A 24610-nucleotide genomic window follows, 5' to 3' on the forward strand; every position below is an offset into this window, starting at 1 on the left:
GGCAGGTTGGGACAGAAAGGAAAAAGACACTCTTTGGGGTACCATGCATGATGGGACAGCTTGACCTCAGATTTGATAAAGTTCTTTGCTTTTCTCCAGTTTTTAATCTATGGTCTTTCCCCCTTCTGTTTGTTTACCTATAGTTGTGACAAAGCTACACTCATTTTAATATTTTCAGGTGGCTGGTGTTTGGAATCTCTCACTCTTTCAGTATCCAGTTCTTAAGCATTTTCTTCCCACTCTCACAGAAACTTTCTTCCTTTTGTTAGAGTTTTTGCCCTGATCACAAATGACTTCTGTTCTCTTTCCAGGAAATGCAATGTCTTAACGGAATGATCTGTTTTTCTTTGGGGATTCTAGAAATCTCAGGTTTTTCTGATGAAATCAGCTTATCCTTCAGTTGTATAAATATACAAAATGCATCCTGGGGAAACCTTGAAATAGCTTCTTGTGTACGCAAAAGCCACCTTGGCGCAGGAGAAACACACAGGTGTCATTTGGGCAGGAAGCAAATGTTGGGTATAAAACGAATAGCGGGATTAGCTCTGCAGGAGCACTACCTTCTCATCTGCTGCTGGAAATGGTGTTCAGTGTTACTGAGTTCTGTGGTGGAGTACAGTCAGTTCCTGCCAAATGTAACCATACTGGGTTTGTTGTTCATATCTTTATTAGTATTGATCATTTGTGTTACCTTACCACTTGAAATGAGCACTAGCAACTTTGTGCATGGCTCATGATTTCCTTTAACCAAGATGTACTCCTGTGCTCCTGTTGCTTAAATGACCCTGGGGGGGGCAAGCAATTGTTTCAAAAAGTTGAAGAAAATAAAAGCATTAATTATTGAGGAGCTTCAACCAAATTTAATTAAACTTAATTAAAAGTGACTTCAGATAAATAACTACATGAAACTCTTGAGCCATCCTCTGTCTGAGGAATTGCCTTCCTAGTGAGATGCAGAGTATAACTGAATATAAACTAGAATAGGATAGAATAGAACAGAACAGAATAGAATAGAATAGAATAGAATAGACCAGACCAGGTTGGAAGAGACCTTTGAGATCATTGAGTCCAACCTATCATCCAACACTATTTAATCAACTAAACCATGGCACCAAGCACCCCATCCAGTCTCTTCCTAAACACTTCCAGTGGCAGTGACTCCACCACCTCCCTGGGCAGCCCATACCAATGGGCAATCACTCTTTCTATGAAGAACTTCTTCCTAACATCCAGCCTGTACCTCCCCTAGCACAGCTTGAGATTGCATGTTTTAATGCAGAATTTTTACCATGTCTGTACCCATACAATCCACATCTGGGATGGCATCATACATTTTGCTTCACTAAGGCCAGTCACATGGTTACCAAAACACATTAATTTTTTAAGTCTATCAGACTTTTCCATACTGAGAGTCATGCAGCAGCAATTCAAGATCCTGGGCCATAAAGATTTCCACAGGAAGGTGCTGCATATGTCTCCCTGTCTTTTAGAATCTCTCTCTTTGGGTTTCATTAATATGCACTCAGTATATTTGATTAATGAGTGAAAGCATCAGAAAGGTCAGAAATGAGTCAGCTGAACAAAGTTAATTCTCTGTTCTTTGTGGCATCTTAATCTTTTCTTAAAAAGCATTTTGCATGTGGTAGCATAAATGGCATTAAAAATACATAAATGTGAGCATCATAACAACCTAGCTTGAGAGGCCAGCATTAATGTTATTTACAAATGTTATTTGCCTATAATCCTGGCAGTGCATAGCAGTAAACAACTGTAAGCCTTTTGCCAGCCCTCCCAGTTATGAAGCCAACTTGAAGATGAGAAACTGATTCCCACAGCCTATGTGTCTGCATTTCATTCAATGTCATCAAATAATATTTTTGGTAGATTGAAAATCCATTATCTCTTTAAGTCCTTTCCATAATGCAAAATGTGGCCTAGAAAATTTGAAGCCTTTAAAAAAAAATAAAACCAGGTGAATTTCATTCATTCGAATGCTTTGAAGTGATTTGAATCTTCCACCCTGCATCATGAACAATGCCAGTAAAAAAACAAGCAAACCAGGAGAGCATCCCTGGCCACTGACTTAAAATGCTGTCAAAACCATGTTGCAGATGGTGAAAGCAGCAATAATTAGCAAACATCTTCAAATCTCTTGTCTGTCTCCAAAGGTCAAGGGAACAGCTGAACTGGCCTGTAATCCCCACTGTCATGTCAACTAATCGCCCCTTGGCACGACAGGGAAATCTAACTGCTGCTTCTGAGTCCTTGATCTGTACTATTTGCAGGCTGGTAGTTCTGGTTTACATTTTGCAGGTGTCTCAACCATTTGTCTAGTGCAACAGTGTCTTACACCAAACCAGGTACTTCTTCAGAGGGTTTTAATTCAAACTTAATTTTAGTTTAGCCCTTCATTAGAACAAATTTGTTCAAATGCTTTTGTTTTGATTATAAAAGCCTGAAGTGTGTGTGTTCCTCTGTAAGTCTGTATGGAGCATGTTACATAATGCTCCTCAGGCACTAAATCAATGGCAAACAGCTTGTATATAAGAGGGTATAAGGGCCATGCAGCCTTCAAAGCCGATATGTCCTAATGGGAAACCTTTATCATCTTTGCTGCTAAACAGACAGCTCTGATCCAGCTGTCACTGCGCTAGAGGTTTTTATTGTGCTGTCCAAGCAGCAAAATTCCCAAGAGAAGCTAAGTCAAATAGAAGTATAACTATTAGATAATAGCACTTTATATAAAATGGATCAATCCTGAAGTATAGATTATCAAAACACAGCTTTTGAGGAGTGTTGTTGGAAACGATCAGTTTTATCATTCTTCATAAAAATTAAATCATGAGATCCCCAAAGGATATTTTAAACCAGTTTAAGCTGTCAGCAGTTGGCATCCTGGTAAACAGTACAAAGAGAAGTATTTGCCTTCTTAAAAACAACTTGTTCAGCCAGCCCCCCACCATTTAACCTCCTTCCTCCCAAAGCCAGATGAGGTGAGGCAGCATATGGCTTCTAGCGGTATTAGCCCAATCAGTTTTGTTAAATAAATTTAGTTCCTTTAATCATTTGCTTAAGAATGTGTCTTACTTTTAAATTCCTGCCCTAAATTGTCCATCAATGCAAGGTCTAAATATCCAGGAGCAGAGAATGGAACAGGGTGAAGTGCCCAGCTCTTACATGTGTGTCCAAACTCTTATGTGTACAAATTGTCTTGCCGTCTTCCAACACTTGTTGTCATGAGGAGAAAACTGTGCATGTTTGAGTTACTACCTGGATACATTATTTAAGTTCTGAAACATTTCTGCTTTTCTGTGGCTTTCTAGGTTAAAATGATGAGACAAGTTTAGGATTAGGGCCCCAACAATAAATGAATTGGCAAGAGTCCTGTGTGGGATGGGTATATGGAGAGGATGATAGACGGGTGATTTGGTGGCTTCTTTGTAGGCCAGATGGAGCCTGGCTGTTGGTGTTCAGCTGTAGCTGGCAAACACATTAGGACCTAAATTGAGCCTGCAGAGCTTCACTGGGGTGTTGAACCCCTATGCTCAAGATGATTCTACTGGGGAGAGCACAAGAGCCCACAGAGTGCCACAGCAGCCTTCTTTGGTGCCTCTCTGCTGGACTGTGCCAGGACAGGAGCAAACGTGACTACTCTGGCATGTTTATGCAGGTTCATGGCATGTTTATGCAGGTTCATACTGTCTGGGTTTGTGGATTTGGGGATTTTGCATCATTTTGGATGGCCCTGTCACAGGGACCATGGGGCAGGTGGTGCAGGGAGCTGTCTGAGCATCATCCGCTATGTCCCCAGAAGAGTCAGGAAGACTGTGACTGCAGCAGAGCAAACAAGCCTTGCTGGCCTTGTCTTCACCCTATGCAGAGCAGCAGAGCTGTATTTACTTTAAGCTCCCCAGCACTCCCTATATTAGGAATGCAGAGCTGAGAGGAGTGCTGGGTATATAAATCAGGGAGTGCTCCTGTCTATTCCTCTCTGGCTTGGTAAATCCACAGTCTGATGACGACATCCAAAGACAAACAAGATGAGGCAAGATATTAGAAAATCTACTTGAAGGGATCTTGGAGGTTGTTTATTCTGTCCCCATACTCAAAAGCACTATCAACAATACTTAAGCCATTCTTGACAGACATTTATCATATTTATTTTTAAAAGACTCCAGTGATGGAAATTCTGTGCTGTCCCCAGATAATTTGCCTAAGTATCCACGCACCAGACAGTTATTCCTGGTGTATAACCTAAATGTCTCTTCTAAGAATCTAAACACATCACTGCCTTGTTATGTTTTCACATGGATGTGAAGACCAATTTGTCATATTTTATTTCCAGCCCTACTTTGTCTGCCTGAAGACAACCTGATTATAAATACCAGTGTACATCTGTTTGTGGGAACCTTCCCAGCTTTTCAATAGGAATCGAAATTTGAGCATGTCAGTAACACAGAGGAATACAAGTATTGCACTGCACTTGACAAAGGGAGCCAAGTTATTTCATAAAATGATTTACCTGATGTTAAAAAACAAAATAAATCAAAAATTCCCCCAAACCAATGACAACCCAGAAGCTCTGAAAACATCTTTGTTGTCAGAAGTTAACCTTAACACCTTATAAAACAAACCGATATGAAATAAAGCAATAAGGAGCAGGTTTGTATTTGATCACAAATGAAAAATTCAGCTTTAAACTAGCCAATAATGTCAGATTTGTAAAATCTGCTTATCATGTGACACTTTTAAAAGTATTTTTTGGACTAGGTACAAGGTTATCTTACACCTTCAAAGGAGGCTGCTGCTCGCCAAGTAGACTACACAAACCACGTCAGACCTCAGAGTCTGTATGTGCTTATGGTTTGTGTCTGTTGGTGGCTTTGAATTAGAGTGGAAATTAATTACCTGGGGGGGAAGTTTCTGTTTAGATGGCTGGAATGGAGCAGGTACGTCTTTGTGCAGATGAAAACTGTGATGACAAGGCAGATGTATAGCACTTTGAGGTTTGCTTTTGATTTTTGGAGAAACCAGTAACAATAAGAGGGAGGCAAAATATGTAAAACTCAGCATGAAGTATGAGTCCTTGCGTGTGTAATTAAGGACTGAGTTGGGACCTGAGGAAAAGACTCTTAAACTCTCTCAATTTCAGGTATGTGTATATGCACTTGAAGCACAGACAAGTAACAATTTATACTGATGCCAGTTTTTTTCTGTTCTTGCATGTGATTTTTGCCACTTTGCTCTAGGATATGCTGCTCATCTTGCTTCAGCTAAGTGTGTGTAAACTTGCAGAATCTTAAAATCTAGAGGAATGGAATGGAATGGAATGGAATGGAATGGAATGGAATAGAATAGAATAGAATAGAATAGAATAGGTTGGAAGAGACCTCCGAGATCACCACATCCAACCTATCATCCACCACCACCTAATCAACTAAACCATGGAACCAAGCACCCTATCAAGTCTCCTCCTAAACACCTCCAATGATGGTGACTTCACCACCTCCCCGGGCAGCCCATTCCAATAGGCAATCACTCTCTCTGTGTAGAATTTCTTCCTAATCTCCAGCCTAAACCTCCCCTGGGCACAGCTTGAGACTGTGTCCTCTTGTTCTGGTGCTAGCCGCCTGGGAGAAGAGTCCAACCTAGTAGTGTGCCCAGGATCAGTGCTGGGCCCCATGCTCTTTAACATCTTTATTGATGATCCGAATGAGGGCACTGAGTTGATCATCAGTAAATTTGCAGATGATACCAAGCTGGGGGTAGGTGTTTATCTGCTGGAGGGTTGAGAGGCTTTGCAGTGGGATCTTGACAGGCTGGACAGATGGGCAGAATCCAATGGTATGAGATTGAACACATCCAAGTGCCGGGTTCTGCACATTGGCCACAGCAGTTGAAACCAAAATGCAATATGTATAGAATGTGTGTTCTGAGTGGAGGTTATCCTTATCACATGCAGCTTTAGCTTGATTTGGGTGTATCTACAGAAACGTTTTAGTTCAGATCCAGAGTATGCAGCAGAAATTACATCTCCTGTCTGTCCCAGGTTAATATCCTTCGGTTAATATTGCAGGGTGCTTTCAGGGAGTGCAGAAACTGAATGTGCATTCAGATGGGGTTTCATTCCAGCCTTTGGGATAAAATTAATCTGAAAAATATGGTCCAGAAACCTGTTTTCTTGGCATGTAGATTTTCACTGTAAAACTACTTTTATGGGGCCACACTGATGAAACTTTTAATGCCTTCTGCTGCAAGACATTATGATATAATGTTTAATCCTTTACTGACATGATTTTTCACCTCTTAAAGCTTTATAGCATGAAGTAACGAAGATGAAAAATTTAATGAAAGTAATAAACACTGCAGCTTATGAGCTGGTTTTGTGGCTGAGATCTGCAAATCTTCCACGTCTTATTCAACATGGCTTTTTTGTTCTGATGAGTGAGGGAGCATCAAAGGAGGTTGAGGTCTTGCATGAACTATCTCACTGATTTAATTGTCTGGTTTTGCAATATCCTGTCTGTGTTAGGTTGCTTAAGCTAGTCAGTTGCAAATTTTCTTCACTGGGGACTTTCAAGGTGTGGCCTATGAACCTCTGAGAATCCATTAATTACTTTGAAGGGACTTATTAAAATCAGTAACCTATTCTTAGTGACTTTTCTCTGCAGGGTATGTAGGTTGGAAGAAGTTGACAGTTACTCTTTAAATGGTGTAGAAGGTCATCAATCATAACTTCATCCTCGTCTCAGTTTGATATTTTGTAGAAGCTCCAGTGAGATGCCTGTCAAGATTTCCAGGCAAAGTCAGCTTTTTTCAATATCATTTTGCAGACTTTTTGGTACCATTTCTGTTGAGACTTTTCCTAAAATCATCTTGGTTAGAACATCTTGTTTGAAAGAACAGGGGAAAAAAAGAAAATGAAAAAGGGAGTATATTTGGCAGCAGGTACATTTTGTTTGTATTAGAACACAATCAGAGAGGGATAGAACAGTACAAGCATTGATTACCCAGGCAGATGCCACTTTAAAAACCTTCAATGATTTGCTCTTCTGATCGTTGTGCTTCAGACAGAGATTAAGGCTTCATTTCTAAGGAGTTAGTAGATGAAGAATAAGTAAGAAAGACAGCTCCCCATCTGATTATGTATTTATGAAATGTTAAATGTTTTTCTTAGCTCTATTTGAAGTCAAGTGTCCTGCTGAAAGGCAGTTTTCTGTTAAACATCTATTTATTTTCATGGGCTTCTGTGTTTCCTGATGCTTTCAGTGATCTGCACAGGGAGTGGTAGCTGAGGAAGTGTTCCAGTCCTTGTCTTTATCCAGCTGTCTTTAGGAAGTACTGCAAATCGTCAGAGATTGCTGCATGAGAGATGGGAGCATTCTTCCTGGTTTTAGGAACTAACTGCAGCTTTAGCTTTCTGAAGTGTTTGTAGAGTGCCTGAATAGTTGGAGCTCCCAATGTACCATATTTTCTTGAGATTATATATTTCTTTTCTTCAACTGTGTTCAGGACCTAAATGGGCCATTCATGTTTAGTAAAACTCTTCTAAGATAGCTTTATCCTGACAGCTGCATGTTCCTTATGCCAGTTTATTAATAGCAAGGTTAGAATTTAGATCAAACTTAATTAAACTTACCCAGCTGAATGACTGGCCACATATGGACAGCCGCTTCACTGCTCATGTCAAGCTAACAGAAAATCTAACTTCTTCCTATGACTTTTATTCACACTGGTACGAGCGCCTCTTCCAAGTGTGGTCTTCCAATAGATGATAATGAAAGAAGGCAACCCTTTCCCTCCTTGCTTTACTCTGAATCAGCCAACGCTATTTATATTAGCATTCCAGTTACTGGATTCAAAACTCATGCAGTTCTCTGGCACCACAGTCTCCTACATTGGTAATTAAATTTAAGACATACATCTTTCAAACTGAGCTTGTCTTTCACATTCAGTTTTGTCATAGTTATGACATTTAAATAGTGTTATCCAGAGAGGATGCCATGTTTATGCTGTGTATTCCTACAGCAGCTCCTGCTGCTGTAGCATGGTTTGCTCCATTGTTGATTTAGTCTTAAGCTTAAATGCTCTTCTGACAGTCAATCAGTTGAATTATCCTCAGAAACCCTAGTTGGAGGTATCAAGGCTGGCCAATGTATCAATATGTATTGATACATGGTATCAACATGTAGTGATACATATTTCTATCCTGCATTGGAACTGAACTAAGGACTTCCAGCTTTTTTTTTCCATGAAAGATCATTTTCTAAGAGCCTGAACTGAAAGATGAGACAAGTGTGTTTAACAATAAGACTACATACTCCTGCTTTGCAGTCTTGGAATAGTGACTTCAATTTGGAGAAGTTTTTAACTCCATTTTTATATGTCCTGATTAATACAAAGACAACTTCAATCTTCAGCAGACTTTTCACGGTGGATATGGATATTTGTAATGAACTCAAAAGTTACACCAAACCCAACTTTGACAAATGTCAGTATTTGATATGTTTAATTTTGAATGTTTTAAGTATCTCTATAGAGACAGTTAAGTAATAATGATATCTGTTTCTTTATGGAGTAGTTGCAGATATCAAAGCTGTTTGCAAGCTGAGTCTTTACTGGAGAAAGTCAGTGTTACAATTATCCCAGCACAGCCTTCCTAGCGTGGACAGAGCTCTTGCTCTATGGAATTGGGAAATCTCCTGTGCTGGGAACTTTTCACTTTTGACTGACTGCCTTTGCTACTCTCAATTAACCCCTAAATAATTGCTTCTAGGCTTTAAGGGAAGACGGATTATTTCATGCCATTATTTTGCTGTTGCTCTCTCCTATTTTCAGTATTCTCTCTCTGTGATTCTCTTTGTGATTGTTTATTATTATGGGGTAAGTATGTCTGTTGATGGCTGAAAACATTTGCTTTGCAAATTCTTACTGTGTTGCACGGCAAACAGAGTCACTAGAAAGACATTTAAGTGCCTGTAATTGCTCTTTTATAAGTGTTTTGATGAAAATGTATTCCATTGGTTGTTTTCTAATATGCTATCTTATTTTTTATGTCATATTCTAAAATGCTTATAAATGGCCTCATTCTGGACTAGTCAAGGTTACAGAAACATTTTGTTTAATAGATATTGTCTTTTCTGAAGTTCTCCTGTTTTACAAACTTCCTGATTCTTAACTCCTTACTTTTCTGGCTGGGGGTATAGTCTATCTGTCTTTCTGATTCTCCTTCCCCTTTTTCCTTTGAACTCATCACCTTATGAATGGGATATGACAAGTGAGATTCTACTCATCTAACAGTGGTTTGTCCTTTTTATGTGTGTCAATTGATGTTTTAATGCAGTGTGGGAATCTGGAAATACCACACACATGGTGCCTCTATAAGCAACAAGAAAGAGAACATAGATTCATAGAGATTCTCAGAGTCAGCAAGGAAAGCCTGTTTTAGCTATCACTCTCTGCAGACTTTAGATAACTCTAAATGAAGTATGGAAATGATACAGTGCCTGTCATGCACTCAGGAAAAAAGAATCATACAGTCATCTAGGCTTGGAAAAGACCTTCAAGATCATTGAGTCCAACCATTGACTCTACTCTACCAAGTCCACCACTAAGCCATATAAGCAATGCAGTACTTCAGAGAGATGGATGGGATAAGTTGACAAAGTAATTAAAAATAAAAGCAGGGGGGAAACTGACACGTGACTTAAAACCAGAATACAGTTAATTCTGCCTCTGAAGGCTAGTAAGTAATAACTTTATTTCATAGCAGTGAGGTAAAAGTTGGGGAAGGCTGTAATACGCCAGGTCACTGGTAGGTGGACTCCTCATGGGAGTCCTTGTGGACAATCCTTATCTGCAGCACTCTTCACATCTTGGATATTGGAAAGCCCAGGAGACCCTCTCTATTTATGGTAACAGCCCATGCTTCACATGTGCAGGGCAAAAACATGAGGCTCACTCAGCACAGAGACATCAAGCTAGCCCTGAGGATGAAGGAATAAGGACATTTTCCTTAGCTCTCCTGCTTTATGCAGAGCCTGCCTATTAGCTAAGGCAGCAGGGCAGCAGCAAGACATGATAATGCCACCTGGAGTGCTTCATGGTATGAAAACCTGAGGAAACAATCTGTAAGTGAACAAACACAGGCTCTCAGACAGTTTTGTTGGGGAAGCCTTTCCAGGAGAACAGTCCCTTGCTGTTGCCTGATAAAGAAGATGTATCGCTTCTCAAATCAGACAGAATGGAGTGGAATATCAGTTTTCAGGAGCCAAGCATTTGTCCAGTGAATGGTTCCACTCTGCTTTTGGTCAACAATACCAAAACTATCAGTTCTGTCCCATTCACCAGCACAAAGTGTGCTTAGGGAGCAAATTCATGTCTGGATGTCAGTAATACAGATGAACGATGTAAGTTTAGGACTTGAGCTGGCTTCAGTAACAACGTATGAAGAACTTGTAAAGTGCAAAATGTGCAGATCGTGTCATGGGGGACCTGCAAATTAAATAATTGCTTCATAATGTAAAGTGACCTACATCTGGTTTCCACAAATCTGTGTTGGACTGCAAAAAATGAAGTCCCATGGATACCTTCCCTTCATTAGGGATGTGTAGATCATCAACAAAACTGGGTTGCTTTTAGATTTGCTCATTAGGTAGATTTCCAGGTTGCCACGCACAACTTAACTCTCAACTGGGGACATGAGGTAATGAGACTTAGAACTTTGGGATGAAATATAAAATCTTCTCACTTTTTCCAGGAGATTCTCCACAAGTATTTATTCTGTTAGTAAAACTTAGCTAGGAAATGACCTTGCAAGCACCGTTGAGTAGCTGCACTTGAACTCTTATTAATAAACAGAGAGAACAGCTTTCAAGTTCTGATTCTTACATCTGAAAACGGTTCTACCTTTTAAATATGTGGCTATATTTAGCAGACACTTTTAGCTCTGAGCACTGTGCAGTACAACTATGGCAACTGGATGTCAAGGTTTTCTTTTGTGATCCCCAGGAACAAGACTTGTGATTAAAATTCCCATATCAGCCTTCCTCTACCTTATGGCCATAAAAGGAAGCAAACCTGAATATAAACATTACACAAATAGTTGCGTGGTCTCGTTCCCTTCCACTGCCTTTGGTGGAGTTACGACCTCATCCTTCTGACTGGTCTTTGCAAAATGCATTTCTTTGGAGATGCTGGTCAGAAGAATCTTGCTCAACACTTTGCATCTCTTGAAGTTGAGAGAATATTTTAATGAACATTTTTTTCACTCGTAAATGTTTGAATGTGAGAATATATATGCTTTCAGGGCTCACAGATTTGTTTCCCTGCATGAATATGTCAAAAATGTGTAAATATTTAATATTGAACTCTAAGGCTGACAGTTATATAACTAACCTACAGGGACAGTATATTTTTTTTTCCCCTTTCCTCCACCCCACTCCCCCGCTGGAGTCCTTATATAACGAACTGATGTATCACAAAGCATGGAATTCTAATGCTGTTTCAAATAAGTATCCAAAAATTGCTTATAGTGACTTAGGGAAAAGCACCCTAAACCTGAAATGTGTGCAGTATGAATGTCATAGAATCAAAGAATGGTTTGGGTTGGTAAGGACCTCAAAGATGCAACCCCTCTGCCATGGGCAGGGACACCTCCTACTAGACTAACTTGCTTAAGGTCCCATCCAATCTCACTTTCAATACTTTCATCCTTGGAGCCTTCACAGCTTCTCTGGGGAGGAATTTCTTCCTAATGGCTAATCTGAATCAATCTGCTTTCAGATTGAAGCCGTTACCCCACTTCCTGTCACTGCATGCCTTTGTAAAAAGTCTCTCTCTTTCTCCCCTTTAAATACTAGAAGTCTTCTCTAAGGTCTCTCTGGAGCCTTCTGTTCTCCATGCTGAGCAACCTCAACTCTCTCAGCCTTTCCTCACAGGAGAGGTGTTCAAGCCTTCTGATCATCTTTGTGGCCTCCTGTGGACATACTCTAGCATTTCCATATTCACCTTGAGTTTGTGCTCCAGCAATGCAGGTGGGGTCTCAGGGGAGAGGAGTAGAGGGGCAGAATACTCTTCTTCCACCTGCTGCCCATGCTGCTCGGGATGCAGCCCAGGAGATGCTTAGGTCTAGGGTGTGAGCACACATTCCTAGGAAATCCCTGCACGGCTGGTGACAGAAATCAGTGTGGATCTGGAGAACTTAAAAATGCTTTTGATGGTTGAGTAAGGCTTGGAGACTGAGAGAATGACCAAAAACTTCAGCAGTGATTTCTGCACCTTTGCTGTTAGCCATGGTGCTGCATTGATCATGAGCTTTGCCAGCCTGTGGCCTCACTGTTTTGTGCCAAACTGGAAGTAATTTAACATCCGGTGGTGCATCCTTGCACAGAGGTTTTGGGGAAGGAATAACGGTACTTCAGTGACTGGCAAATTGTTCTTTGGTCTAATTTTGTAGTGAGTGATCTGACCCAGGAAGGAATTTGCTCAAATAAATATTACAACATCTGTCACAGCTTCAAAAATCTTGTTAGGGAGGGGAGTTTATGATGTTTATTGCATAGTTTTTGGTTATCGTTCCTTTTCCTACACAACAGAATAGGGTTGATAAAATGAATGACATCACTTCTGATGTGAATAAGAAGATCCCAACTGTGCTAATGAAAAAGTTGTAACTTAGAGCTGCTCAGTTTGCTCTGGTAACATCACTGCTGGCCCTTGCAGCTGAGGAAAAATGTCTTTACAGAAAGCCATTAGATAAAAAGTTTTTATCCTGGGAACTGTTGTCTTTCTGATGACAAAACCAGTTTGACTGACTAAAAAAATTACCTCTGGGGGCGTCTATGAGATTTTCCTAGGGAATTTAAATGCCACAAGGTATTCTCAGCTTAAAAATAGCAATGTGTGGGTCGAAATGAGTAGCTGAGAGGTATGTGCTGTAGGTTGGGGATTCGGAATACAGATGTTCCCAGGTTTTTAAAAATGGACTTTTTCTGATTTAAAAATTACTGTGCTGCAGCTTAAGGCTGGATGGTTTGTAATTATCATTGTTAGCCTATTCACAGCAGCTTTAAGAATCTCCTCATAGCTCTTTGAAATCTTAAACAGCTATTCTTTTCTAGCTGCACACAGCTTGTATGCTTCTCTCTGTATTTGCCCAGCCCTGGTTCATACTGTGCACAATATATATTGAAATGATGCCTATCACCTAAAACCCTTTCTGGTTTCCAATGGAATGTGAGCCTGATAACCTGTCAGGTGGTGCTGTCTGCCTATTTGTGGCCTCTTCCTTATTTTTTCCCCCTTCTCCCTTTTTCTGGCTTTCACCAAATGAGATAGTTAATAGAATCAACCATATTATTTTCTCCTGCCTCCTGCAGTGAAGTTTCTTGCTTATTGTCTTCCTGAAGTGCTTTAACCTGTTCTTGTTCACCTTTCTCTCCCACCTTCCCTTTTTGGCACAAGGGTATTCAAGTATTTTCTGTCATCCAGTTTTCTTACCTTTTAGTATCCTAAAGCTGAATAATTTCTTAGTTTTGCTTTCTAAATCCTTATACTTTAAGTACTGCTGATGCAACAGAGACTTCTCAGGCCCATTTTGAAATTGCTGGCAGTTAACTAAGTGCACGAGCAGGTCCAGCACAGACTGAGTGCCTGGGTATTTGCTCAGCTTTCCAGATTCTTGGGCAGGCTTTTTAGCCCATAGCTCTTGTGGCCAGGTAGCTTGTAATCTCTGATGAGACAGAAACCAGGGTACTGTGACTTCTTCTCTTCTCTGGACTCGTTGACTTGCTGGAACGAATCCAGAGAAGACCAACAAAGTTGGTGAGGGGTTTGGAACACAAGCCCTATGAGGAGAGGCTGAGGGAGCTGGGGTTGCTCAGCCTGGAGAAGAGGAGACTCAGGGGTGACCTTATCACTCTGTACAACTACCTGAAGGGAGGTTGTAGACAGGCGGATGATGGTCTCTTCTCCCAGGCAGCCAGTACCAGAACAAGAGGACACAGTCTCAGGCTGCGCCAGGGGAGGTTCAGGTTGGATGTTAGGAAGAAGTTCTATACAGAAAGAGTGATTGCCCATTGGAATGGGCTTCCCAGGGAGGTGGTGGAGTCGCCATCATTGGAGGTGTTCAGGAGGAGACTTGCTGGGGTGCTTGGTGCCATGGGTTAGCTGTTTGGGTGGGTTGGATTGGTTGATGGGTTGGACACGATGATCTTGAAGGTCTCTTCCAACCTGGTTTGGTTTATTCTAAATAAATTCTAAATGGTTTATTCTAAAAGTTTATTCTGAGGGAATGACTGTGTGTGTTGGCTTGAATTATTTTGTCATTCATTTTCTCCCAAATCCTCTTTACCTTTGGATTCTGCCTTCTTTTAATATCCTTTCTACAGGTACTCTTCTGGTTCTACAAGTTTCTGTTAATGTACTTTTGAGATATTTTTAAAGAGGACAGAATCATAGTGGTCCTCTTCTGTATTTCTGACTGTTCTTTGAGGCCCCACAGTCAAGGCCCTTCCACTTCTCTGTGGAGAGTTTGATTCACCTGTATGTTCCTGCACGCTCCTTTGGAATAAGTTGATCTACTTTATTAATCCATTAGCTTTTTCTGTGCCAAACAATTTACAGCCCTTTACATTCTTGACTCACAGTCAATTTTTTTCTAATCTGGGTTTCAAACTGAGTATGCATTTTCTGTCTTATGACTTTGGGGGAATGACACACTCATGGCATATGTTTATAGTTATGGCAGAAAATAGCTTCATATTAAAAACTGGTTTACTTTTTGAGATGGAATTTTCTGACAGATAGGACTTATGCTAAATAGAATGTGAAATAAGTACTTCACAATTTGCTGTCTTGGAATAAAAGCCTACCACAAATCACATATTAAAAATTCTTTTGTGATGCTTTTGGTCTGTGCCTTCCAATAAACTCTCAGGAGTATTTTTTACTAACGCTGGGAACCAAGTAATGTCTTGTGAAAGCTTTATGTGAGTGAAATGTGAAAGCTTTATGGGAGTCTTGGAACATAACACAGTTTTTAAAGCTTATATGAACATTCTCAATAAACATTAGGTGTTTTGAACTATATTTTGCTACTTAGGCACATTATTATTACTACATTTTTGTGTATCTTACTTGTATTCCTTATTTTCCTCTTATCTATACAGTCAATACTGTGTCACCTTGTGTATTGTACTAGGGACAGTTAGTAGAAGTGTATCATTAAGAAACACGTGGATTTTTTCCTCCCATGAATGTGTAGAGTTTCTTCCTGTAAATGAATATGTCTCTCTAGAATTTATAGATAATCCTGTGTGATATAATGACAGAAGAAAAAAGCCAGTTGTTTCTGGTTTAGCATATAAGAATGAATTCTACAAACTTACCCCAAATTCCTTCTCTCCCCCCGCTCCCCCTTCTTTTAAAAGGGACTACATCTAAAATAGTTTTGAAACATGAACACAACAGGGTTCTAAAAAATGTTTTCTGACAGATAGGTCATCTCCTGAAGGGCAAGTTGGTTTAATTTCTGCTTGTCTGTAAAGATTGGGTGGGCTTTTCCTTTAAAACAATCCCTCTAAAATCCTGCTGCAGTAAGAACCAGATAGATAGTTGCTCCCTCAAAGTTGCTGGCCTTTCTTCCTCCTATGGGAACAATGTGCACATTTTGCATTAGTTAATCTAGTCCTTTTCTCTCATTTGATCTCTGTTGGACTGTAAATAGCAAGGACACAATTTTGGGAAAGTCTGATTATTGGCTTGGTTAATCCATTAAAGAGCCTGCTCTTGGCTGTATTACCCTAGGTCCACCAAAATGCAATTTCAATTCTGAACTGATGTTACAGCTATCTACCTGCAAATCATAGGTGTTCAAAAACCTTGCTCAGCTGCTGCATCCTGAACTGGAAGGTATCTGCTCTTTTATGTTCAAACTCCTTACACAACTAAAATTCTGCTTCCTTCTGCCCCCCAAAACACTGACAGAGAAGCACTGTTTGGGGTTTTTTGTGTGTTTGTTTTGTTTTGTTTTCTGGCAGTTTAGCACCATCGTTCATCTTACAGGTGAGATTAAGTGAGGGCATCAGCTAGAGCAGACAGGAACACACACACATACTGGTAACGTTTAGGAGAGGATATGATTGGCGAGGGCTCTATCGCACAAATTGTGGTCCTAGGTTCTGATCCTTTGAGAGAGAGAGCTGACTGGTTTTAGTCATATTGAATGAAAACAATGGAAGCTATGTGCTTCATGCTACAAATCTACCTCTATGTGTAAATTTCTTTTAGTGTGTAGCATAACCTGGACTAGTGGATCACTGCGGGAAGCATTACTGGTACTTGTAGAGAAGACAGACTGAATCTGTAAGGATTCTAAAATCCATAAGGCAACTCACCATTTCTTCTATCCACCTAAAAGGCTGAATTCTGATTTTGATCATGTCTATCAATTACTTCTCTGCGCCTCTCCCACTTCCTCTTCAGTAAATACCTTTCCTCCATCTGAATTCAGCGTTGTCTGATTGCATGAACAGAAAATAAGTGAAATGCGTTTGAGCTTCTGTCATTTCCATTGGGCTATGGAGAATATTTTCAGGACTCTAAAAGTTAAAATCATGAATTGTTATCCAGTGTGGAAACTTGTCAATTTTAGAGACACTTTACAAGAACTTGTTTCTCCAGATGTTCTTTCATTCTTTCATTCCTTCAGCTGTAATATGAATTATGTTCTCTGCTTGAGCATAACCTGAGAGACAGATGAACTCAATTCCTTTCACTGTAATGATAACATCTTGTATTCTTTACATGCTTTGTTTGACTGGTTTTGGGGTTTTGTGTGTTTGTTTGTTTTTTATGAACTAGGAATTAACATGGAAATCAGTTCTGGCAACACATACATACAAAACTGATTTCTCAAGTCAATGTTTTACCTGTTTTTGTAAATCAGCAAGGTGTTTTTTTTCCTGAAGGGACACAGAAATGTTACTCTCTAAGCTGTTCCGGATATAGTGCATTAGCTCTGGGTTCAAAGGTGCTGACTAGCTGCCGCTTTGTTACTCCAACACATCTCCAAAGTACTGTCCAGGTCTGTTTGTTCTTTGGAATTATATCAATGACTTTCTCAAAACACATAGCTTCTTGATGTGAAGAGAGGATATTAGCATAGAATGGTTTGGATTGGAAGGGACCTTTAAAGGACAACCCCCTGCAGTGAGCAGGGTGCTCAGAGCCCCAGACAACTTGACCTGGGTTGGTTCCAGGGGGGGGGGGCTTCTGCCACCTCTTGGTATCCTGGGTGACTGTCTTGCCACCTCCAGTGTAGAAAATTTGTTCCTTCTTTCTAGACTGAATCTTACTCTTTTAGCTTTAAAACATCTGATGATTTGGAAAAGGAATCTAAAATCTAATGTACACCAGTTAGGATTATTAAGGTTAAAGAGAGCAAAATTCATTAGTCCTCCCCAAAACTAGTGTTCTGCTAAGGGAAGGAATTGAAGGTGTGGTTTTTCAGTTGCATTTGTGGCTGGTTTTAAGCAGCTTAAGTCACTGGACTTACAAAAGGTTGCTTGATTTCTTTCTTGGGTGCTATTAGAATGGTTTCTTCAACAAGGTTCTTTTACTGCGGATAAAGGTTAATGTGGGTCGCCAGGCTAAGGGCGTCCCTGCTAGGAAAGCCCCTTCTCTTAGCAGCATGTGTTGCCTTTCAATTGGGTTAAGTCTAAATTTAAACCACAGAGAACATTGGTATGTTAAACCCCGTTTAATTTAATCTTTCTCTCTTCAGTCAGTGGATGATCAGTCTCATCTTTCTTCATTTGACTTTTGGTAATTTTGTTACTGTTCATATGCAAGAGTAATTACTCAGCTGGTTAATGAATTTTGATGTTTATGTTACAGGGAAATCTTTATAACTTAAAACCAGTCAAATTACTTGTTAATTCCCTCTGGGCACAGGAGAGGAATACACCAAAACTAAACTTCAGTCACAGATGGAAGTACCATGGTTGCTACCTTGCTAAGCTCCCTGGTACCTGGGTAAGACTGAAAAGTGATGTCAAGTGACTACCTATATCAGGTCCTCATGAAAAATTAACATATTGCTTTTCTCCCTCAGTCACATGGAAGGGGAAGCTTCAGACTGAGTTCTTTTTTCACTGTCCTGTCAGTCAGGGTATTCCTGATTGTGATTCTAGTATGTGTACCGTGCTGTCCACTATTATAAACTGTTCTTTTATTTGTAGGTCTTATTTCATGAAGAAGCAGAGCTATATGAGCTCTAGTTTGTGAATACTATCTAGGAAAGCTCTTCAAATTTTAATTGTACACTGGTTTGAAATAAATAATTAGCAAGCATGTATCAATTCAGGATTCACATGTCAGAATTAATACATAGGATGTATCTTTTAAGACAGTTTCGTTTGTAACTAAAATATAGTTACAGTTCTGTGTGTATGCCTCTGTATTTTTTTGTAAGGAAGAATGAGGAATTATATTAGACTTATATTTTCACTCAGTGTTCCCTAATACGATTCATTACCCCATTTAAATACTAAGGTATTTGGTTTATCTCAATATTTTTAAACAAATATTCTTTATAAGTGTGTTTAGTTGAGAACACTTAGAAATTGTATTGAGAGTTATTTCTTAGATCTGTTTTAACTTAAACAGTTGTGGGTTTTTTTAAATCCTAATGTGATGCCATTGCTTTGCTTTGATTAATGTTGCTCACTGCAACTTTTAGTAAGTCCTCCTGATCTATGGGAATACTTTTGATGGCTCAGGGGAAGCCATCAACCCTTCTCTTACGTAACAGAATCGGTGCCTTCTTTTTCCATTTGTTTAGGCTGGGCTTACCAGGGATAGCTTGTTCAGCAGAAGTATTAAAAGATCTAACATTTCTTTTCTTTCTTTTTTTCCTCAGACATCTCTATTTTTACTGCTCTGCCATGTTTTAGTTACCAAACAGTACTTTGAAACGCAGCAAGTATTTTCTTCTTGTGATAAAACTGATTTTTGCTTAACTGAAGGATTCTTCATGTTGTCTTTGCAGGGTGTGGTACTGCAACAGGAGGAGCTGAAGATGAAGGTGAGGCTGAAGCTGGCTGGATTGAAGGTGCTGCCATCCTACTTTCTGTTATCTGTGTTGTACTTGTCACTGCCTTCAATGACTGGAGCAAGGAGAAGCAATTTCGTGGGCTTCAAAGTCGTATTGAGCAGGAGCAGAAGTTTACTGTTGTCCGAGGTGGACAGGTTATTCAAATCCCAGTGGCAGAGATAGTAGTTGGTGACATTGCACAGGTGAAATATGGTAAGTTCCATCTACTAGATACCTGATTTTCTGAACTTCATTTGTTTTCCTTTCCTGTTCTAGCAGTGTTGACTCACTTCACTGGAAGTAATTTAAAAGACAGAAAATTATGTGCTGCCATTATGGTCCATGGTAAGATAACAATTTGGCTGTTAGGGCAAGAGGAAAACCTAGGACACTTGCTGTAGAATGGCACTAGGTAATTAATTTTGGGTTTGTAATTCTCACTTCCTCTTGCTGACAAGAACAAGAGCTATTCATATAAAGGTAATTCTCATTTGTGGGGGATTACATTATTTGGAATTCTTGTTTTTTGCCCAGTTAGGAATAAGAGGAAGTATTTTTAAATGTTCTGTGAAAGGCAATTGTGCCTGTGCTCAGCCCACTTGTTAGGCTGCTGCAGAGCTAGGGATCCCGTTAAGTCTCCCTTCATCTGATGCCTCTAGCAGGTGAATGCCTTATAATTATATACCAGAGGAAAGCCCCATTCTCCTGCTAGCAGGAAGACTCTATGTACTTTGCAAATTCCAGGAGAATGCCTGTTCTTTCAACCACAAAGTTTCTCCTGGGCTCAGCTAAGGGCTTCCTGAGAAGAGAAGGGGAAAGAGCAGCTTGCCTCTTTATTAGCCCCTGGTAATTGTCATGAAGCCTTATAGAAGAACCTTCATGTCATGTCAAGATGAGTACTGCCTCTGCCCAGCCTCAGTGATTGTGTTCATTGTATGTTAAATGTGATGCATTCTGATTGTGGGATGACATTACACACACAAACTATTGCAATACAAAGTCCCTTCCCTATAGGGTTGCAGCAATATGGATGATGTGGAGAGATGGTTTTGGTTTACATTTTAATGCATTTGTGTTAATTGTTTTTATAGTAACGATCATTAGTGCTGTTACAAAAACAGCATCAGTAAACCACTGTGGTTTTCTCTTGCCATGTTCTTCCTCAAAGGTGATCTTTTACCTGCCGATGGGATCTTTATTCAAGGAAATGACCTTAAAATTGATGAAAGCTCTTTGACTGGAGAGTCAGACCAAGTCCGCAAGTCTGTTGACAAAGACCCAATGCTCCTGTCAGGTAAATCTGCCTGAATTCTTGCTGAGTGATCATTTATGCACTGCTTTGCTCATGTGTTGCCTTGTTTTGTTTTTCCATGCCATCAGGTTTTGATGATCTAGGTATAACACCACAGACTCTGGCCTTGTCTGTCATTCCAAAGACACAGTATTGTTTATTGGTTGTGTGCAATGATTTCTGATTATCATGTGAGAAAGCAATGCAACATTTTCAGAGGAACAGGGAAGTATCACTTAGGGAAATAAGAGTTGTTTCAATTCATTGTAAATTTAATGTATCTGATTTTAACTGATTTTGCTGCAGCATCTCTACCTACTGTATGTCCTTTACTCTTCATGTTGCAACACTCCAAGCTTTTCCAAGTTATACATGTCTGAAGAATGTGTTTGCACATGTTTGGTAGGGGCTGATAAAGATCAGTGGAGGTGCTGCAAACTCTGAAGCCTACATTCATGTAGAGGAAATAGCATGAAGAGCTGAGCATTTGCAGACAGCACACATCTGAATAGTGAGGGCAGTGGCACATTTGAATTCTTGGTATCACTATGGCTTAAGAAAATCATAGAATCAGTGAGGTTGGAAGAGACCTCAAGCATCATCAAGTCCAACCTGGCACCCAAGACCTCATGACTACTAAACCATGGCACCAAAAACTGTTCTGACTTTCATGAGTAGAGTATGAAACTACTGCCATTTTTGCTAGATTTCCAGTAATTTGACTTCTACTGACTGTGCAGATATTTAGGATTACCTTGATTGTAGATTAACAAATCTCTCGGAGATGCTTTCCAGTGTGTCAGTTGTGATTCTGTGTAACAGGGAGGCATGCAGTGGTATTTTGAGGAAGTGTAGCTCGCTGCTGCTGTCCCTAACTAAATTCTTAACCCAGTGCTGTCCTTCAAATCTTCATGCTTCACACCCCCCCCACCCCCCTACATTTCTTTTTTCTTAGCTGATAGTTGTAGTGTTTTCTAAATGTAATTTCCTAAGTGGCATAAAGTTCTTATTTTAAAGAGGTAGGCTTAATGATGATATTTTCTTACAAAAACTTCAACCATAAAATATTGTAGACTTGTCTCAATTAAAAATATCCTGTTGGTGAATTCTAGAGGTTTTCTGATTATGACATTTTTCATTGGTTTGTGTACAAACATATTCCTAAACTGAATTAGTTTTGAATACCTGCAGATATCAGTAGTGTCTTGCTTCCCAAAACTCAAATTTACAGAATAGAGAATTAACCAGGTTGGAAAAGACCTTTGAGATCATTGAGTCCATCTTTATGCTTTCATTGCAGAGTGAAATAAAGTTTAAACTCTGTATTTTTTCTCTCTTACTGCATAATCTCCAATGTGATTACAAAGAAGATGAAGAATTAAGGTGACATTTTAACAAGCCCTGCACACAGCTTTGTTCCATAATTAGACCAATGCATTTTCACTCATGCTGTGTTAGAAAATCCCTGAACTCTGTCTGCTCAGGAGCAGAGCTGATGATTTGAGATTCTATGATGGAAAAAAAAAATTACCTTCTTCCATAGATACAGTGCAAGGTTTAATCCCAGTGATGTGGGAGCTCATGTGCCCACTGGAATTTGTTAGTAGTCCAAAAACCAAAAGCTTGGAAACCCCCATGTCTTTCAGGGTATGTTTGACCTGCTGTAAAACCTGAGTTTCTGTTGGACATTAGCCTAGACCCAGATTTTTATAAAACTTGCTTAAAGAAAAAACAAAACAACAACAAACCAACCCCCAACCTTCAAAAAAGAATTAAAAGATAAAATAGACCTTAAGTCTTCCTCTTATATTTGCACCTGGAAAGGTCAGTAATTTATCATAGAATCATAGAACTGTTAGGGTTGGAAGGGACCTCAAGGATCATCTAGTTCCAACTCCCCTGTCATGGGCAGGGACACCTCACACTATATCAGGTTGCCCAGAGCTACATCCAGCCAGACCTTAAAAACTTCCAGGGATGAGGCCTTTACCACCTCCCTGCACAACCTGTTCCAATGTCCCACCACCCTCATGGTGAAGAACTTCTTCCTAACATCCAGTCTGAATCTACCCATTTCTATTTTTGTTCCCTTCCCCCTAGTCCTATCATTACCTGACACCCTAAAAATACATCCAGGGAGGCTTTAGAATTAGACAAATACTATCAGGATGCTGCTGTTGTCCCTTAATCATCTGTTGGAAATCAAACCAGCTCAAGTTTGACAGAGGAATAACTGGAAAAAAAGAGGAAATATCTGAAAAAGGGGAACATTTGACTTGCAGCCACAGTTTGTTTTCAGAGCCTAAATCTGCTGAAAGATAAACACCCTGAATCGGTCTTATTTTCACCATTAGCACCTGAAACAACATTTTAAAATATTCAATCAATTTCAATGACATAATTAAACTAAATGAGTTTCTGTGCTTAATGTCCTGTTTAATCATCCAGATAGTCATTTGCTGTACTTGAGAAGCAATTCTAAGGGTACAAGTGTTGACTAAACCAGATGGTTCGTTTCCATCTGTCTCTAGCAGGCTTGGTACCACCTAGGAATACAGAAATGGAAACATAGACTGATATACCTGGAACCCGAAGAAGCAGCTTCTGTTCTATAGCTCCACTGTACTTCTGTCTACAATATTTTCCAACTTTTAGTTCATTAACTGAGGTCTGTGCTTCAAAAGTCATCAACCTAAACAAGACTGTGGTGATGTGAAGTTTCTTTGCAATGAGCATGGGCGTGTATCAACAGTTGAAGACAGCTTGGGTAGCCAAACTGACTGCTACTCAGTTGTCTGGATTGAAGCTGATGTGCCCTTTCAGTTTGGTTTGCAGAAATCCATGATTCCTAAATACAGAGGTTCTGAATATGAGTCTGGCCTCACTACTGCACACAGTGACCTCACTGGGAGTACCACCTATTATAACAGTTAATATTGTCAATAATACCTCATGAGGCTTACTATTTACACACACACACATACACACAGATATTTAAATTAAGTTATTAAAGTATGAAAGAGTTACACAGAAGAGCTCACCTACTGCAATTCTCACTGAATGGAGGCTGACAGAATCTTACTATAACCTAAGCTAACTTTTACAGATGCATATTTCTGTCAGCGAGCAATGAGGGTTTCAAAGAAATTAAATTGAGCTTATTCAAGAACAAATAAACAGAAGAAATCCCTTGGTCATGGTGGTTTGTTAGGTTTAGGAAATAAGAAGAAATCATGTCAGTTATTGCCTGGAGAACAAAATGCCTGATCATATCTTAATTCCCTGCCAGAAAACACTCCAAGCCAGTCTTCTACCACAGCAGAGCTTTCCAGAACTGAGCAGCTCAGAAATTCCAAAACGCTTGGGTGTGTTGAAATTAATTGTGGATGAGATTTTTCTGGGAAACTTTTCTTTTTCATGGAGGATGTTCTGCTGGTTGGTTCACTTTATTATTAATTTCAGTTGCCTCTTAATAACTGTAGTGACTAAACCAGTTGTTTAAATATGCTGATACAGAATTTTTCTTTACCACAACTTCACTGCAAGTAGCCAAACAGTTCTAAAATAAGACAACTGGCATGTTCTGCTTCTCTTTTCTTGTTTTTCAGCCCTACTTCAAATCTATTTTACCAGTATTTTTACTGTCTCATCTGTTTATCTGTTGTCTTACTAAACTGGACTTCTTCCTTTCCTATCTTGGAATATTCACCATTTATCAACTTCAAATTAAATACTCAGCATGTCAGAAATGTATTTTGCTCATATTAAAAATGCATCCAGAAGGATTGGTGGAACATGAAATTGAAGTACGTGCATGAGTACAGATGAATGGAAAGCAGGCCTCCTTTCCAAAATCCCTAAAAACGTCTGACTGAAGTCATGGAGCCCATTTCTTCATTCACACCAATACTGCAATACCATTTACACAGTGAAATTCCCAGAGGTAGGAGGAAGGAGGTTCAGCTCTTAGCTTTAGCTCAGAAAATGGAGATTTTTTTCCAGTAGTACTAGCAGAACATACACCGATGATAAATGAGTGCCTGCTCCAAAACATGCTTTTGCATGCACCTGAATGGTTCTGAGCTCTTGTTTTACACCACAAATGTTAAGAAAAGGCTCAGAGAGGCATTGCAATTGATGACATTTTTGCCCTTTCTGGGTGTGCAGATGTAAGCTCAGAAGCTGGTTGGGTACATGTTTTCTTAACAGAATAACTTTTGGAA

The 24610-nt window shown here is 39.7% G+C and overlaps 1 protein-coding gene across 9 annotated transcripts in view; it reads left to right on the forward strand.

The window, feature by feature from the left end:
* ATP2B2 (ATPase plasma membrane Ca2+ transporting 2) overlaps positions 1-24610 on the forward strand; it is a 455339-nt gene that overhangs the window by 323789 nt on the left and 106940 nt on the right. For all 9 annotated transcript variants that reach the window (XM_068158051.1, XM_068158052.1, XM_068158054.1 and 6 more), the window contains exons 6-7: positions 19052-19309; positions 20265-20390. In XM_068158051.1, the coding sequence (XP_068014152.1) occupies positions 19052-19309; positions 20265-20390 (384 nt within the window). The remainder of the gene's footprint in view (positions 1-19051; positions 19310-20264; positions 20391-24610) is intronic.

This window comes from Melanerpes formicivorus, unplaced genomic scaffold (assembly GCF_026170545.1).
Source record: "Melanerpes formicivorus ecotype bairdi unplaced genomic scaffold, bMelFor1.0.p_v2 SCAF_38, whole genome shotgun sequence".
Classification (NCBI taxonomy): Eukaryota; Metazoa; Chordata; class Aves; order Piciformes; family Picidae; genus Melanerpes; species Melanerpes formicivorus.